At 37.6% G+C, this 20,338-nt stretch overlaps 1 protein-coding gene across 1 annotated transcript in view; it reads left to right on the top strand.

Moving 5' to 3' along the window:
* Nucleotides 1–20,338, top strand: part of LOC124405597 (sodium-dependent neutral amino acid transporter B(0)AT3) — a 191,468-nt gene that overhangs the window by 82,756 nt on the left and 88,374 nt on the right. The window contains exons 11-12 of the mRNA XM_046880625.1: nt 8,665–8,824; nt 8,969–9,232. Coding sequence (XP_046736581.1) covers nt 8,665–8,824; nt 8,969–9,232 — 424 coding nt within the window. The remainder of the gene's footprint in view (nt 1–8,664; nt 8,825–8,968; nt 9,233–20,338) is intronic.

Here is a 20,338-nt window from a genome sequence, read left to right as displayed (position 1 = left end):
CAATCGATTTTGGTAGTAAAGTTTGAGAGTTTCCAGTATCCCTTGGTTCATTGGCTGGATTAATGATGTCACGTTTGGTGGAAAAAATACGATCTCGATTTATCTTTTTTTCAAATATTTGTGAGCTCTACAATTATAGACCATTAGAACCCTTGTGTCTTCTGGAACACAAGTTCGCGTTGGAGTTAACTGGAACTGCAATCCAGTTTCGTCCATGTTGAATATATGTTTTATTGTCAAATTCTTACTCTTTATTGTAAGGGCGAAATCATTCTAGAATTTTTCCGCTGGTTGCTCATCTGCTAATAATTTTTCCCTTTGAAAATATAAAAAATATTCATGAATATACTAGCATCCGTCATCTCAAAAACGTACATCTTTAACACGATAATAAACATGATCGCACCAACTACCTAAAGTACCTATTTGACATTTTTTTTATTCATGTAGATATACGTAGCGTGCGTATATTTATCGCATTCTCAAGTGAAATCAGTTATAATCATTCATATTACTATGCATTTTGTAACTCATTAAGCCGCAGTAAAACGCAATTATTCGCAGGTAAAAATATGTACGTATGTAGCATGTATACCTGTAATCTTGATGTTTTTTTAAATTTGCAAGAGTTTTCCACTTTCCGAGTCACCCTGCAGATGCTTTAAAATCAGTAGGACCGCCAATTGCGTGATTGATAACTAGAGCCTGCGGTTTCAAAACTGGACCACATATGGGAATTTCTTTGCTCACATTTTTAGAATACCAATTGAGCAATTCAAGTTCACGATCAGACGTTGATTTTTTCTTTTGATCTTTGATTTTACCTTAATTCACTGCTTCTTCTGTTTTTAGAGTCTCTTTCTTTCATTTACGAAGAGCGCGTTCGCTTACGTCATATTTTTCACAAATCAATTTCGCAGGCAACAATTTAGCTTCATCAATGATAGCAAGTTTTTGGCTGAACGTATATCCTGCACGTTTAGAAACCTCTTTTTCATTCGTCTTCTGAGTATTGACGATAGGCTCTGACTTACATTCTTTATCTGCTGATGTCTGAATATTACTGTTAGTAAGTTTTCTCTTTTTCATTAAAGTTGCCATTTCGATTATACACAATAAATGTACTTAATCTATCTGGTCTTTGAATCAATAATTTATGCATAAAGAGATAGCGCTTTATGATTTCTAATGAAACAAAGTTACTATATATATAGCTGAATAGATTTGAAGAGCTTTTGTTTAATGTTAAATCAATAATCTTTTGATGTTCAGTTGTTTGTATCATCCTCATAAGAAAACTGTGTTTTATAAATCTTATTTAATTCATTTATAACTGTGAATTTTATTCTGATTTAAATTAACTTCAATTGGTTATGGGCCCAGGACGTTAAGATCTGTGCTGACCTGTGTAGTGAATTTATTTTTTTATATCAGTTAATTTGAAAAGTTTAAATAATGGATTTCAAAACACAAATTGAAAAACTGCGCGGCGCTGAAAATTGGACGAGATGGAAACGGCAGATTATGCTGCTGTTGGAACATGATGAAGTCAAGGAGATAGTGTTAGGCACTAGTTGCAAACCTGAATCTCCAGCAGCAGATGCTGCAGAAACAGTAAAGTCAAAATATGAGATTGTTCTAAGGTGTTTAAAAAGGGAAATGCTCTTGCTCAACTAATTTTAATTAGTAGTCTGAATGATGCTAACATAGAAGTAACTGCAACGTGTAATACGGCAAAAGAAACATAGGAGAAATTGACTTAAATCTACGAACAAAGTTCAGGTCAGAGAGTAGATAGATTGTTAGAACAATTCTTTAAACTTGAAAAGACAGTGACTGAAGACATAGCTACTCATGTTGGCCGTCTTGAGCGAAATTTTCGTGAGTTGAATGACGAAATGAAGTAATTAATAAAAACTGAGTTACCAGATTTGTTATTAATGAGTTGCGTAATATCAACACTACCTGCAGAATATTTTGAGTTTAAAAGCGTTTGGGAATCTGTTTCAGTAGAAGAGCGTACTTTGAATAAATTAACTGAACGTCTTCGGTTAATTGAAATGAGACTTCCCAATAAACACAGTGAATCAGTAGCACTCGTGGCGAAATCCACAAAGAAAACGACTCAAAAGAAAGCATTGAAGTGCTTTAAATGTCATAAATTAGGTCATTATGCAAGTAAATGTCCAGAAAAATTGACTAGTAAAGCTTTAAATGCAGAAAGCTCGGAGAACACATTACTAGAAGGTGATGCACTCGTTCGCACAATGGAAAGTGTAAAAGAAAGAGAGCTTGGTGCATACGTTCGTACAATGGAAGGTATAAGCGAAGAAGAGCTGTGGCTAGCAGATTCAGGAGCATCAGCACATATGACCGGACATAAGGAATATTTCTTGAAGTATGAAGTTTTTCTTACGCCAAGAAGGATTCAAGTAGGAAATAAAGAAATTATTTTAGCCTACGGTAAAGGAATCGTAAATGTAGATGTACTGACAGATAGGAAATGGCAGAGGAATCATCTCATGGATGTATGGTATGTTCCAAAAATAGGCAGAAACTTGTTTTCGATAAGTCAAAATATCAAAAGAGGGTTCGCATTTCAAGCAGATCAGAATAAATGTACATTTATGAAAGGAGGAGTAGTGAAATTGACAGGAAAGGAGACAGAAAAGGGTCTCTATACGTTGGAAATGCGTGTGAAGATGCCAGAGGTAGTTGCAGAAGTATTTGTTGCAACAGCAGAAGATATACAGCTATGGCATGAGAGACTCTGTCATCAGAATGAGAGACATGTCAACAAGGTTCTTAAGCAGCAAGGAATTGAAGTTGTTAACAGTAGTGAAGGATTCTGTGAGGGTTGTATTTTTGGAAAGCAGCACAGAAAAAGTTTTCACACTAGAACAAAGAGACCTGACAAAGCTGGTGGACTAATACATGCTGATGTTTGTGGACCAATGCAAAAAGAATCTCTAGGGAGTGCGAAATATTTTGTATGTTTCAAAGATGATTTCACTAAATTTCGTTGAGTTTTCTTCTTATGAAGCAAAGTCTGAGGTTGTAACGTGTTTGAACACTTTTTTAAATGAATGTCATACTGCAGGACATAAATAAAGGAATTTCTGTGCGATGGTGGTAAAGAATTTGACAATCAAGAAGTACATAAAGTTCTTGAAGCAAAGGGTATATGTTTTAGAAAATCTATGCCATACACACCTGAACAAAATGGAGCTGCAGAACGAGAAAATCGTACATTAGTAGAAAGTGCACGCTCTATGATTCATTCTAAAAGTTTACCATTAAAACTTTGGGCAGAAGCGGTCAATACAGCTACTTACGTACTTAATCGTACGGGTCCAACATGTATTAAAGACAAGACACCTTTTGACTTGTGGTTTGGACGAGAAGTTGTGAATATTGACCATCTGCAAATTTTTGGTACAGAATGTTTTGTACATGTGCCAAAACAGTTACGAAGAAAGTGGGATTCAAAAGGTATCAAAGGCATCTTCGTTGGTTATTGTGGTGAAAAAGATGGTTTTCGTGTGTGGGTTCCTGATAAAAGAAATATTGTTCTAAGTTGTAATGTATTATATTGGTACGATTGGAACTCATGAATAGCTACGAATTTACTCGTTCTCTCATCCTAGGTATAAGTGACCTCAGTCTTAGTTCGACCTGTAAACTATGAGCATCAATAAACCCTGACTGAATGTGATTCGTATTATATTAATTATTATTTCACCTGAGTACATCACATAAGTCGTGACGTTGTTTTCAAACCAGAAATCTTGTTCATGAAGAAATTGCAATTGTCTGTAAATAAACCTAAACCCGAGAAGCGTGATATAGTAATCAGCAAAAATTGTAACAAGGAAAGCAAGATTTCAGAGGAAGAAATTGAAGAAAACAGAGAGTTAGAAAACAGAGAGTTAGACGGAAATGACGAAGAACAAGAGGAAGAAAACTATAGAAACCATGAAAATTACCAAGAAATAAACAGAGTAGATGAAAATTTTGAAGAAATGAGTCAGATCTTAAATAATGAGGCTAACGCGAATTCTGTAAATGAAGCTGAGGCACATTCTTCGCAGAAGAGCAAGAGAACATCTCGTAGACCTGAATATGTAAATGATTACATGATGTTTGCTGAGTATGTAGTTCCTGATTCTTTTGATTTAGCGATGGCATCTTCCGAAGCGCATCTGTGGAAACAAGCAATGGAAGACGAAATGGCCTCGCTAGCAGAAAATGAAGTATGGAAATTAGTCGATCTACCTAAAGGAAAAAGAATAGTTGAAAATCGTTGGGTTTTGCGGGTTAAAGAAAAATCAGATGGAACACTTGATAGATTTAAGGCAAGACTAGTAGCGAAAGGTTATTCTCAGAGATATGGAATTGATTACGACGAAACTTTTAGTCCAGTAGCAAGATTTGACACAATTCGTACAGTTCTCAGTGTTGCAGCATCTGAAGATCTCGAACTTCAACAATTTGATGTTAAAACGGCTTTCTTATATGAAAAACTTGAAGAAGAAGTTTATATGTGGCAACCAGAAGGTTTTGATGATGGAACAAGAAAAGTATACAGACTGTATAAAAGTTTATATGGGTTGAAACAAGCTCCACGATCCTAGAATAAACGTTTTGTTGATTTCATGAAGAAAGAAAACATGATCTGTAGTACTGCTGATTCTTGTTTATTCATAAGAAAGAAACTTGGTAAGAAATTATTAATCGCGATCTATGTTGATGATGGATTGGTCGCAGGAACAAGTTTAGATGAAATAACATCTTTTGTTGAAAATCTGAAACAAGTTTTTCAAATTAAAATCTGAGTTTTAGACTATTATCTGGGAGTGCAAATAACACGTTTAGATAATGGGTCTATATTTTAAAATCAAAATACTTATACTAAAAGGGTCCTTGAGAAGTTTGGAATGGAAGACTGTAACACAGTTACCATACCTTGTGAAAAGAATAATGATCGACATGATATTAGAGGTTTAGATATCGAAAAAGATTTTCCTTATAGACAAGCTGTAGGTAGTTTAATGTACCTTGTAACTTCAACTCGTCCTGATATTGCTTATGCAGTAAGTGTAGCTGCTGAGAATTTAGAGAAACCATCTTTTTCTAATTGGCTTGCAGTTAAAAGAATCTTTAGATATCTGAAGGGAACTTTAGATTTTGGTTTATTGTATAAGGCTAATGATAAACAAAAACGATTAGAAACTTTCAGTGATGCAGATTTTGCAGGAGATAAAAAAACTAATCGTTCAAGAACAGGTGTTGTCTGCAAATATTCCGGAGGCGTGATTTCTTGGTTAAGTCAAAAGCAGCGAAGTGTTGTCGTATCTACGACTGAGGCGGAATATGTAGCTGCAAGTGAAGGAACGAAACAATTAATCTGGATGAAACGTTCACTGACAGAAATTACTAATGTTGATTATGTTCCTAAAATTTTTGTTGATAATGCTAGTGCAATTAAATTAGATAAAAATCCAGAATTTCATAAACGTTCTCAACATATTGAAGTAAGACATCATTTTATTAGAGAAAAATATAATGAAGGAATTATAGATATAGAACATGTAGAAGGTGAGAATCAGATAGCTGATATAATGACAAAACCGTTAGGCCGTAATCGTTTTCAAAAACTATGCAATATGTTGGGTATTGTATCACAAAAAGATTGTCGTATACTGAATGTTTAAACAAAACATTTAGATTAAAAGAGTTACTTTGAGAGGAAGTAATGAAACAAAGTTACTATATATGTAGCTGAATGGATTTGAAGAGCTTTTGTTTAATGTTAAATCAATAATCTTTTGATGTTCAGTTGTTTGTATCATCCTCGTAAGAAAACTGTGTTTTATAAATCTTATTTAATTCATTTATAACTGTGAGTTTTATTCTATTTAAAATTAACTTCAATTATTTCGAATACAAGCAGTCAAGGTTACTTATGCATAACGAAAGCAGAATCATGTACTGCTTCAGCTCCACAAGTAGGTATACAAACGAATGTGTTTCACGCGAGTACTCGGCACTAAATAGAGAACCGAACAAAAATACTGCTGGTGAGTACAGAGCTCGAAGGTGGGGGACCGCTGATTCTCCGAAAAAATCTTTCCCTTTAATCCCTGCCCGGCACTGATGGAAGACCCGACTGTAATTCTCACCTCACGTAACAAAAACAAAAATCATCTTCCGGGTTGGATCGTACTGATTACGAAATTATCTATCGAATGCAAATCAAATGAAGGCCCATCCTACTAAAGATTTTCAATGAAATGTTTTCTAAAAGTGACTTTCCTTTTAGCTGCAAAAAAATTTTCGTATATTTGACACTTCTATCGGCAACAAAGTTCGGTCGTTATCATTAATATGATGCTTGTGTAAAATTTTTGCAACCATGATCAAAAATCACTTACAATGGTGGGTGCGAAAGTAAAAACATATTAGCTCTCAGTCAAATCGGCTTTCAAAAAGGCAGATCGTGCATTGATATCTAACTAATCTTACTTCTCAAGTAGACAAAGTTGTGAAATGTAATCAAGGTGCGTTTATCGTCTTTCTAGATGTGCCACGTACCTTCAATCATGTGAATAATGACATTACACTAGACACGCTTGCCATAATCATTTGCTCTGCGCTAATAATCAAATTCGTTAAATATTTGATACACGAAAGATTCATCAATATTAATGTTGCAGGATACGAATGCGTAAAGCACATAAAGGCGTTCCACAAGGAAGTGTTCTAACCCTCTTGCTCCGTATAATATATATTTCTAAAATTGCAAATAATTTCTCAAAAACGCAACTGTTAAGCAATCACCCGATCACACCGCAATCTATTCTAAAATCGTACCATTTTCTGCTTGTAAAAAAGTCATCCAAAAATCTATATAAATTAGCAAAAATAACTGACTTTACTTAAGCTTAGACTTAGCTACTGAAAAAACGCTACTATTACATTTTAACAACAGAAATAATTTACCAGAAAATACAACAATAAAAGCAAACAATACCATTATAAAACAACGCGGAACAGTTCATGTCTTGGAAATAATATTTGACTACGAACTAACCTTTAATCACCACATTGACAAAGTATTAACAAAATGTAATTCAGGTCTGAACTTTCTAAAATTTGTTCGAGGAACGTGGTGGGGATGCGATCCGCAACACTTACAATGTTGTATAAAAGCTATGTTCGCTCAATAATTGAATATGGTATTTTAGTAAACTTTCCCATCCGTAAAGTACAGCATCAGTAAACTAGGAAAGATACAATTTTCGGCCATAAGACCAGCATCGGATTATAAGAGATCGATACCCACTAACATTCTCCTGGTAGAGTCAAGATTAACCCTCTTAATTGAATAAGCAAAGCTTTTTCGAACAAAGAAAATTATTACGTAACAAATGTGGTTACTAATAGAAACTCATCGATATATTATAACATAATGTATCAAATATGTCCTACAAAGCCTATACTATAAAGGATAACGAATTTTATTAGAATGTATTGCAAATGTTAATGATCCCACAGAAGGTGCCATCAAAACACAAAATAATTGATAATAACCTCTCTACCTGTGGAAACAGAATTCGGAAGAAAATTTAAAAAACAGTAAAAATCTGAACTCGATGTTTGACCAATTCTTACAAAACAATAATGCATCAGCAATATACACTGGTGGCACTAAAATTTACGAAAATAAATACGTCGGATCTGTGTATTCACTCCTAACTCTTAACGTATGTGTAACTAGAAGTACCAATCCTAAAAAGACTGAGTGGGATTCTATTTAGACACGCGTATTTTTTTTTTGAAGGTCCCCTTTATTAGGTAAAGCTTTTTAATTACAAGAGCCGTCTGTAGAAGTTGTTGTTTTCTGAACTTGGTTACAGAAAACAACAAGTATACAGTGGCGCCACCACACACATCAACACTACATTACCGATACGCTATATTACCAACAGGCTATTCTTTGAACAAATTCGAATGCATCTGTGTATTTTGCTGAATGTATCGCTTTGAATAATGCCAATGATATTGCTCTGCAACTAAACAATTGTGGCATACTCGTTTTCTTTAATTTTTTCCCAAAGTAAGGCATTGACTGCTCAAGTTTCACTCTGATTGCTTGAGCGGTATAGGAGTTTTGCATCCCCGCGATTTCGAGGTATACAACGCGGCTTTAGAAGCACCGTAACGTTTCACTTATCATCTTGGTCTCGTATTATTTTTTATCATCGTGGTACGTTGTGTGTGGTATCCAACGGCCATCTTTAATTTCAGTATTGTCTAGTATTGAGCAACGTTACCTGTTTTTTCGTCTACCTAGTCTCGCGTTGGAATTTATTTTGTTCACCTCCGATGCCTGCATGATCGCCGGAAAGTGACAGGTGGGTTGCGGGTCACAGTGCATTATTAGGAAATCATAAGATTCTGTGAAGTTCGTAGATAATCTGTCAAAAGACTCGGTGTTCTGAGTTCAGTTGATGCCATTTTTGGAAGTGATCAATTACTTTATATGCAAACAGAAAAGGTTGGCAGGATCAAAAATGTCAACGTAAAACGCAATCCACACTCCAATTGGTTAGTCCGTTTAAGAACGATGCACGTATAATGGAGCATTTTTTCTGTTTTCAGGAGTGATCTGTCTGGTCTGTTGCATTATTTCGATGGCCTTTGCTCACGGTGCAGGAAGTTACGTATTCGTCCTCTTCGACAACTTTAGCGGAAATTTTCCTCTCCTGATTATTGCATTTTTCGAGTGTGTTGGCGTTTCATATGTCTACGGCTTGAAAAGGTAAGAAATGAGGGCATCTCCAAAACTTACGATACCACCATACAAAGACTTTGCCTCTAAGCAGTACCTGAGGATCCAAACTGTATGAGTAATCAACTATACATACATTTTGGTGTGTCATGACCGTCATATTTTTATCTGTAGATTTGCTGACGACATTGAACTCATGACGGGCAATCGTCCAGGCCTATACTGGCTTATCTGCTGGAAGTATCTCAGCCCGTTAGCAATGCTGAGCATTTTGGTAGCATCGTTCGTAGAGATTGCCGTCGAAGGAAGCGGTTATCCGGCTTGGATAGCAGGCAAGGGTATTACCGAAATACACGAGTGGCCATTATGGGCGCTGTTTCTAATCGTATTCCTCATCTCATCTTCAGTATTGTGGATACCTGGTGTTGCCTTGTGCAGGTAAGTTGCAAACAACACGAGCCACAAGTGACTTCTTTTCATCAATTTACCCATTATACGTACACCGCGGCATATCGTGGATACACACTACAATGACTACTAATTGTAGGCAACTGGGAGTGCATGTTTAGTCTGAGCAGTTCCGAGTTCCGCCAGGGTGACATCAGCCACGCTCTAGCGACTTCAATACAAACATCTGAAATGCGGGGTGTTGCTTAAATAGTAGATGTACCCGGAATTGCCTATAATTAGGAGACCTTATAGTGCGCCTCTACGTAATTTCACAGTATATCAGATGCACAATCTATATGTATAATTGTCGGTTGAAGAACCGAAATTCAAACGCTCATTCCACATGTTTTAAAGTCTCACGCTACTTCATCATTTCAACTGGGATTTGGGCCGGTGGTGCGTGTACAATTTCTAGTAAAACACGCATAGGCTTGTCGTCTATAATGTTTGTTTCACTTTCATTATCATTATTTTTACTGTTTTCGTTGGATGGTTGAACGTTACTTATATGCAGTGTAGATTTTCCCAGAGTACTTCTGCGTTGATGAATTTTTCGAAACAACGGTAGACTCGAAATGTATAATTTTGACAATTTGGAGTATCTATGTCGTAATGCAAAGCCATACTTTGAGCACCTGGAGTGTGCAACTTATCGGTTTCACCATATTTTTCTGCAGGTTTAAAGTCTACTTTACTCTCAGATACTTTTGCAATCACATTCAGTGGTAAATTTTTTCCAGCATTTTAATATAAATGGCAGGATCGGTTTTTAGAGCTTGGTATTTCTTCCTAACTGCATCGCTTGCTTCATCTATATTACGTTCCAAATAATTTTCTGGTTTTGAGGTGTTCACCATATTGATGATGTTGTAGAGTTACAGATTCAGATAAAACACTGTTACTGACTGTTTCAAGAAGTTCTCATGAGCTTTCATAACGCGATGAACTCGTCGAAACCTTACGATAGCGACCATGGTTTATAGGAGTGACTTTGTCAATGGCTAGAAAACCATACTAAAAACACTAAGAGACTAAGCGCATCTGTTGGAATTGTGAGAACGTCATATCAGTATTAACTTGATCATCGAATACATGTCACAAGTTTTTAGCGTATTGCTTGAATAAAATTATGAAATTCGAATTGTCGTGAATTAGATGTTTCAGAATTCTCGTATATGTTTGGTATTTGTAGAAACAATCAAGAAATTTATGTTGCCCTGTACTGACATATTGATGAATAGCATTCTGCTTATCACACGCAATGTCATCAAAAATTAAAATTAAGTTTGGTTCGGCCAGATCCACCTGAATCACACCACTATAATTTGAGTATGAAAAATAGGGCACACCTGAAACATGATTTGATACTTCACACAAGTACTCACACTTTAACTGCAATAGGGACTGTAAATACATTGCAACTTTGTAGGAAGTTATGGAATAAAACACAGGTTAGTGAGCGATAAAGAACAGCAAAATAAAGCTAGGAAAATGGCTTTTATTCAGTGCTACGTGTTTCTAGTTGGAAGACAGAAACAAGATTGTTTTTACAACAATGTCGGTTCATGCAGCAACTTTATTCGATTTATGACGTAAGAAGTCTTACATGTCTATGATGACTACTAGATCATTCGAAACTGAGGTAAAACGGGTGATTTCACTCTTTGTAAGAATATGTATACATTTTGAAAATGCGATTCATTAGGATTGTTTACAAGACTGCTAAGCACGTTAGTTTTTTCACAGTTAGATGGTCCGCAAAATATACATGTGACCGATCGTGAGAAAAATTTACCATGTCGGTTGAATTTTCGCTCTTGTTGAACGTCGTGGTTTAAGTTTTTCATCTAGGCAAATACATCTCAAATTCAAAAAAATCCGCGAAATTACCGAAACCAAATGACAATAAAAATTCAGGCACAACTTAAATATTGACAGTCTCCATCGTAAAATCAGGACAGAACCCCAAGCCATACAATGCTTCAGTAAGTAGGTGTACGTCGTGAAGTCGGACTTCGCTTTTTCGTGTAGTGATATCCAAACATCATTCCAGGCGCTACGTACTTGGCGGGCACATTCGGTTTGTATTTTTTATCGAAACGGTCCTACTTGTTCCTGACGTGTGTGATCTCGTGTAATAATTCCGTCTCCAAAACCATCTGTTATCACTAATCATCGGACTGAATTTTTTTTAACAAACGTAATTGAGCATCGGAATGACTAGTTGATGACAGATTGTTTACTATTACTTATTTACCGGATTTATAACTTTTTTTGCCACTTGCAGTTTATTTGCATATTTTATTGATATGAGGACTTGATGGGATTCAGTCTATTGATCAGTTAGCTTTAAATAGTACCTAATATTATCGTATATATTTAAAATGTTTGACTGCACATATGCAATGCATTGCATTACTTTTTTTTTTTTATTATTTGTTGTTGACTGCAGTCCGAAAATACATACTTGTTGTAACGAAGTTGGGTTCACACCCTGGCATGGCTGATGCCAATGTAATATTCAACAGGCAACAGAACCGCCTCGGAAATAACTAAATTTAACTTAGATCATTACGGAGCAGAGAAATTGTTTGAATTAGTAAAATATAAAAACATAAACAAACTTTGAGCACTGGAACTTGAACAGTATCCAGAAAAACTTGTACCTTATCAATGGCTAGTAAATTTAACTGACATAGCAATACCTCAAAATATCAAACGCACATTGGCACTAGGTTCATAACATAGCATTCGGTGCAGCAAAGCAAATATTCTAGTCGACGAAATAATTTTCTCGGTTGAAACAGCACTTTGTGGGAAACCTACTGACACTAAAGACAAAATCAGAGCAAACGTGTCTTGATTGATTAAGAACAAACAAACTGATATTGCAATTAATCAAAAGAATCTTGTGGATATGTCTAATTTTAATGAAATAAATAAATTTCTCAAGAATCACAAGGATTTACTAGTTCTAAACGCTGATAAAGGTAACGTCACCGTTCTCACGGACAAAGCCGAGTATGATAATAAAGCTTCTACTGTGTGAAACGATGAAACATCTGATCACCTAGCAAACAAAGATCTGTCCAAAAAACTGAGAAGGCGGTTAACGCTCATCAACATTTGGCATAATAACAATCATGTGTACTTCATTAATATGAAGGTGTTTAAAACTCAAAATCCGCTACCGTCTATTTTTTGTCTAAACTTCATAAACTTAATACACCTCTACAATCAATTGTATCCAATGTTAATGCTCCAACATATAATCCAAACAAGTACTGTTCGTCTATCCTCTCGAACATAGTGGGTAACACACTCTCCTGATCACACATTAATTTCATTAGCTTTAACGATACTAAGCAAGAAGTGGCCAGAAATAAAATCCTCACACAAAGGTTTGCAAACAAGAATTTATCAGTGCAATCAAAATAATGGTAGACTTATGTGTTTTCAAATATAATGATAAGCGCCACCGCCATATTAATAGTCTATCGATGGGATCACCGATTAGCCCCGCATTGGTTAAACGTAGTACTAGCATCCGTAGAACATAAACTTATAAATGGATTTCCGTTTCCTTTTCCATTTTACTTTTGTTGTGTTGATGACATCATTACCTGTATTCACAAAGATAATATTCAAATTTTACTCGATAGCTTCAACAAATCCCATCCACGTATGAAATTCACTTGCGAACTTGAAGGTCAAGGTAAAATCAGTTTTCTAGACAATGTAGTCATCAATGTAAACAACATTATTAAACTAGACTGGTATAGAAAAAACATGGTTTGGACGTTATCTCATTTTCAACTTGAAGCATCCCATGATACATAAAAAAGCACTGGCTATTCTTTTATACGATTGCTGCATCAAGATATCGAATCCTGTTGTCAAAAAAAAGAATTTAAATGTAGTGGACCATACTTCAATTACCAACGGTATCCGCAACCCTTAATGCACCAAATTAAAGAAGATAGAATTAATAAACTTCAAAATAGGAGCAGCAATAAACCTGATAACACTGACCAGCCCCAAGAAAAGATGATAACTATTATTTTATATGTTGAAAATTTATCTCATAAAATTAAAAAACTTTTGGCGCAAAAGAGTATAGACATTTCATATGAATTCATAAGTAATTTAAAAATCCTTGTTTCAATATTGAGATCTTCAACTCCAACTCTTGAACAAATTAATTCTGTACATAAAATTGACTGTACCAATTTTCCGAAATCTTACATTGGACCAACATATCAACACATCAAATATCGTATCCCAAAACAAAAATCCAACATTAAATCTCTACTTCCAGATAAATGCGCATTAGCGTACCATAGTTTAACCCATGGACATATTTTTGATTTTAATAATACCGCTATACTTACTTGCAGAAAAAAAATTGAACAAATGTATTTTAAAAGAAATGATACACATATCACAGGACCTTAATGATACTTGCAATAAGCGTACGAATGTGCAAAATCTGAGTAATCTGTATTCTGAAATCTTACACATTTGAATTATCGTGCATACACTAACTTCACCCGAGCTACAACACGCCATCTTGGTATCGATCTGTGATTTTACGAATCACAGCTCAATATTAGTTTCGGATATTCGACTGATATCGATTTGTACGTCTCATAATTTCTCACTTCCTCACATCATGGTGAATATATAACATCTAGTCCAAGGTTTTTACCCTTTTTTGTGAGTATATACATCCACATCTCCATTTGCCCAGATATAGGGGTACAAATGGGGACCCCCCGTTGACTCCGCTCACATATTACCTGAATCTAGAGCCCTATCAACTAAATGCTCAATGTACATCTCTGGCCTTTTCGCCACTTCCTTTTACTCCTTTGTTCATGGTCTTAAGCAGGAAAAAAAGGTTTACCTGCCAAAAAAAACACCACCTTAACATTTATCTTCCGCCATGCATCCATTGAACCACTCATTCCAGGTCCTCCGTTTCCGTTGCACCCCCCCCCCCCCCTCCGGCCCGGGCATCTCTCCTCAGCTTTTCCAACTCTATCAGCCACCTCTCCCCTTGTCCCTTCGCTAGCACCTGGCCGCTCAACTCCTGCCACCCTCTATCCACCCCTAACCCCGAGCACTCCTCCCAAACATGTTTCCACGTCTCCTCCTGCACTGGTTACCCTACCCAGCACAAGCCTACTTTGTCTCAAGTTATCCGGCGGGATCCCCGCCTTAACAATCGGCATGCTCGCTTATACGCGTACGCCTATCTTACCCACCACTCATTACTGCTTTGTCACCACTACCTATCTCTACCACTACGCGCCGCCGTCACCTTCTCCTCCTTCCTGTGCGCACACTACCTTAACCTCACGTATCCCCTTTGAGCAAAGGCTGCATTTTTTCACGGAACCCCGACTACTCCCTAGTCACCTTGTGAATCCCTGCAATCCCCACTTCTTTCTCTTCACCCTGACGCCTATGGTTCCCCAGCCATGCACTGCTTACCGGCGAGAAAATGCACGAACACCTTACCCTCTTGTTCGCACCTAGAACGTATCGTCACCGAAAACTGAAGTCCCTTTTTTGACAGTCATGTCAAAATTCTTCATATTGAAACTTAACGATTTTCATGGTGAATTTGGTGATTTACTTTTGCACTGTTTTGTCTATTCTTATCCTTCTGCTTCGTCATAGTAGTTTAATTTCTTTTTAATGTGAACTTTCGTAACATGTAACCTTGACTGCAATAATTTTGGCGGTAAATTTATCGAGTTTTAGCAACTCTTCTCCATATTAAGGAGCTTAATGACCAGCTCAACATTAATGTTTCTGGTAAATCATCCCTAGTATAAGGGTATATAGTGTGACGCGCATTTTCGCTAGTTGTAGCTCACCCCCAGAAGTTCACCAGGAACTTAACGTGCGCACAATAAGTTGGCAGCCCGTGATGCAATACAAAAGAATAGTTTTGATCTTACTAAAGATACCGCATTGATTGTTGGGCGCCTGGCATCGTCAACACGCCTCTCAATCGTCAGCTGCGCTAATCCTCTGCTATATCCTTCTGCACCTGATAGCTCAGTACCGCGGAGAGGGAAGGGGTAATTTTGTGGAGGAAAAAGGGCAGTGGTGTGACACGCTACAAAATGAAATAATATATTCAACAATAGAAGCGATAAAAAAAAGAAACAAAGTACGTACAGCGCTTGTCGCGACTCAAAACACAGAATGCAAAAAAAAGGAAACAACAAAAGCTCAAATAAATTTTAGGTTTTGTAACATTGCGCTTGCGGCGCAAGTTATGGACCGCCACCTCCACCCCAAATTCTATTATCAAACGGTAGCGACGAGAAGTCATGGCGTACAATATGAGCGGAATTAGAATTATGTAGAATATTTTCTTCCTCCTGTTTGTTTTAAATATCTTAGACCGGGAGATAGTGACACAGAATATTAGGTCATTTGTACCAGTATGGCGGTTCGTCAGGGGTCTAATTACGTAAAGGCAAAAAGGAAAATGATGGTCATAGCGCTCGCACCGGCGGCCCAATCGCGTGGGCGTTAAGCGAACGCTTTGGATAAATATCGAGTGTCGAACGATTTGTTCCACAAAAATGTTTTTATTTTCAGATAGTCGAAAAAAAAGAAGTAGGCGGTAGCGTAATGCCATACTTCTCGGATGTGACTTACAGCCCGCCATACCGACGCGAATACATTAATTTAAATAAAACAATTCAACCGTTTGTACCAGGCTAATTTTTGCAAAGCTAATCATCGTCGAGTAGCCATTCACGAAAATCACCTTGCCATACTTTTCCGACAGTTCCCAATGGCCGCCATACCACTGCAAAGGAGTAATTTTTTTTTTTTCGCCAAACGATTTGTAAAAAATTACTCCTTTGCAGTGGTATGGCGGCCATTGGGAACTGTCGGAAAAGTGTGGCAAGGTGGTTTTCGTGAATGGCTACTCGACGATGATTAGCTTTGCAAAAATTAGCCTGGTACAAATGGTTGAATTGTTTTATTTAAATTAATGTATTCGCGTCGGTATAGCGGGCTGTAAGTCACATCCGAGAAGTATGGCATTACGCTACCGCCTACTTCTTTTTTTTTCGACTATCTGAAAATAAAAACACTTTTGTGGAACAAATCGTTCGACACTCGATATTTATCCAAAGCGTTCGCTTAACGCCCACGCGATTGGGCCGCCGGTGCGAGCGCTATGACCATCATTTTCCTTTTTGCCTTTACGTAATTAGACCCCTGACGAACCGCCATACTGGTACAAATGACCTAATATTTTGTGTCACTATCTCCCGGTCTATCTCTCCCTACGTCCCGACTACCTCCAATCCCTTCCCATGAGCAGGCAACCCGAGAGCACGTCAACAAGGAGAACGCATGCAGCACTTAACCTCCCGAACGCTTCTAACAACCTGGGCATGCGATCGTCTCCCTGACTTTACCCCGGGCAGGTTCCTCAACGCTGCAGCCAAAGTACCTGGGTCTCTACTACCGAACTCTCGAGATATCTCCAAGGCTTCCGTCTATCTACGGGACTGTGTCCATCAGCTGAGGAACAAGAGGGCATCTCCGAAACAATACCGCCGAGACCGGACAACGTCAAGCAGATTCCGCTGATTCCGATACCGCTAATATAATCTGGCGTCACATCGGTGAATTGCAAATCCTTGCGGCCCAGCATTGCAGTTCCATCTGTGTCAAAAAGATGCAAACTCCTCCTCGGCGGGCCGACAATGGCCCTAACCACCGGCGGTGAACGAAAATACCTTCGCTCGATCCCGCTCAACCTGACGGTTAGCCGCCTATCGTACGACGAGCGAGAGAGACCCGGAGAAACAGCTGAGAGCCGCGAGCCCTGCCGGGACACCTACCGGCCGCCTTCTCCAGAGACGACGTACCAATGCCATCTCCCGACTGTCTCCTGTTCCTGTTTTGACAACGCTGACGAAACTAGGGGAAGACCGCCATGATAGCGTCACTTCTCGTCTTGCTAGCGTAGCGACCTGACGTGCCTCCTCTGTCTTTCTTTGAAAATCAACTTTGCGTACTGTGCTTCGTTTGTGAATTGTTTCTTTACGGATTACTAACTCCTGTAATTGTGTGAGTAAGCTCCCGTTCCCGCACGACTCCCCGAGTTATTACCTTGAACCTATCTTGAATATACCTCTTTCCGATTTAGACGCAACCGATCGAAGCCGCCATTACCGGTACTTCCATCCGTTGCTTTCCTCTCGGGTTTTCATGTGCTTATTACCTTGAGATTAACTACTTTTTAATTTATTTACCTGGTGTGTGCTAATATTTTGTTAATATTCTCATCCCCATTTCATTTCTATTGTACTATCACGTGTATCACCCTCTATGTGAGTGTGTGTGTGCATGTGATTGTGATTCTTTGTTAGTATTAGTAGCGTCTCTTGATTATTCCGCCTATATCTAGTCTGTATACCCCATGTCCGAGTATAGCTCATTAACGAAACCGCGTCTAGTCGACCGACATCACTAAGATAAAATAACAGGGCCCGGGAATAAAGGCCTGGTATACGACAAATATTAGCGTCGACTGTCGAGTGTTGTCTCTTTTGTATAGTATCTTCGGACCTGTTTGTGTTACTCATATCGTTTTAACTATTTTTATCTTATAATATTACATTGAATAAGCCCTAGAGTATTTAATATTCAATTTCCGCATTTGTAATTAACGATAAATAATTTGTTGAAATATTATATGAGGGATTCTCCACGAAACCGGCCACTTTTTTTTCGACCATCTCAGATCTTTCCCATAATTGGGTATATGAAAGTACTACTAAAAGGCACTCTGCGTGATTTTTTTCAGATTTTTAAATTCATTATTTTGGAAAATGCCATTTTTTTCAAATTAATATATCTCGGAAACTTAAAGTAACTGAAAAAAAATGTCTCCACATAAAAGTTGTATTTTTGTATAAGCTTTCGAGCAGACGACTTGAAATAATTTTCACGTTCCGGTACCGCTGATTTTTTACCAAAAAAATTGGAAATTAATTTTTTTTTTTCAAAAAAGGCCACTTTTTTTTGCTGAAAAAATTACAGGGTCTATCAGTATGTCTGACGATATCACAAAAAAATCGCCAGAGTGGCACCGCCAGAGGTTCTGGTATAAAAAAATCAATTTGTGTGGTTTTCGGATCGAGGTTCTAGGGTAAAAAAATGAAACCACACAAATTGTTTTTTTTATACCGGAACCTCTGGCGGTGCTGCTCTGGCGATTTTTTTGTGATATCGACAGACATACGGAAAGACCCTGTAATTTTTTCAGCAAAAAAAAGTGGCCTTTTTTGAAAAAAAAAAAATAATTTCCAATTTTTTTGGTAAAAAATCAGCGGTACCGGAACGTGAAAATTATTTCAAGTCGTCTGCTCGAAAGCTTATACAAAAATACAACTTTTATGTGGAGACATTTTTTTTCAGTTACTTTAATAACAGAACGGATGCTACTAAAAATCGTAACTCTACTTTTAATTTTCCAAAAACCAAGCCAATCTACATGTAATCGAAGAACTTAAGCTACGGCCCCCAAACAAGAAAATCGGAAAACGAATACCGAACACCTCGATAACGCAAGTTCAAAATGACCAACCGTCAGTCGATGTGCTGGTCTTAACTACTCTCGAAATTTGTTCTCGAGAAGAAAATTAGCGCTTACCGCTTCGTAGCTACACCGAGAAATCTTTAAATCCAATCTCGGACTTCAGTCCCGCTGATCGCTAACAGCAAAATACAACCAACTTCATTTTCCAAACTATTCTCTAAGCTGAAATCTGAAGTTTTTTTTATCTTTCCTCAACCAATACCAGAATTCAAGTCTTGCGCTCCGCCTAGCGCCGGATTTAACTTGGAGCTGCCTGTAGTCACGAACTTATTTGCCCCCCCCCCTCCCCCCCTACCTAGTAATCTGTTCACTAATGGGATTTTTTCAATCAGGATCGATCAACATTTAATAATTTGTATCACACATGCTCATAAGCAGTTATTTTATTCGATATTTTTCGATATAGCTGCATACATATAATAATAATAATTATATTAATAATAATAATTCTATTATGTAATAATCATAGTACAGTACAGGACATTTGGTGAGTGACTAGCAATGTCTAAAAGTATTCTCACTTCTTTGATGCAAATATTTTTTCAATGCACAAAAGTGCAAGAGCAGTAAGTCGCTGTTGCGAAAGGGATGCACGTGAATAAGATTTTACTCTTTTTAAAGTTGAGAAGGAACGTTCGCCTGAACAATTGGTTGCTGGAGAGCAAACAAATATTCGCATAGCTATTTCCACATTCGGATAAATGTCTTGGAAACCCGCTTTCCGAAGACGGCTATTTGATGTGATCATGGAAACGCGATCTTCTCCTGGAATTGGGTGCTCTAGGTGAGAGCGAAGGTGTAAGCATTCTTCCACGATAGCATCCTCTAAATCCTCGTTGTAGAGTGCCAGTAATTTTTCTGCAGATTCTCGCACTTGCTTCACTTCTAATACCTCCAGCCGTTCCAGAAAACTGAATTTTTCGTGAAGCTCTGCATATATCTGACCACACCGTTATAATTCTGCGTCTTAAATGACGATTTTATTAACGAATAACCTTAGGTGTCCTATGGCGCTCCACCATGAGGAATCGAAATTTGAACATAGGCGCTATTAGTCACAAAAACCCTCCCTTCTTCTTTTTCCATTTTATTGGCTCTTAAATTGATAAGTCCGAAATGATAATATATGATGTGACTAGAGATGAGGCAAAGGAATCTATTGAGGAAATCATATACCGACAAAATACAGAGGGAATGGACAGGGAGAAGTTCAACGCGGGGTTTCAGCTGCTGTTTCAGACGGGTAGTAGGAACAATACTTGTACGAACTGGGTAGCACAGACAAGTCCGGAAATAAGGAAGTATCTGAGGGCCAGAGGTAAAGTCTATGTGGGATGGCAGGCATGCGGGGTGAAAGACTACATTGCGGCTACAAGGTGCTATAAGTGTCAGAAGTTTGGCCATATAGCAGCCCACTGCAAAAGCTCAGTAACAACATGCGGCCA

Source organism: Diprion similis, chromosome 4 (assembly GCF_021155765.1).
Source record: "Diprion similis isolate iyDipSimi1 chromosome 4, iyDipSimi1.1, whole genome shotgun sequence".
Taxonomy (NCBI): Eukaryota; Metazoa; Arthropoda; class Insecta; order Hymenoptera; family Diprionidae; genus Diprion; species Diprion similis.
This window is presented reverse-complemented; position numbering and strand designations above follow the sequence as displayed.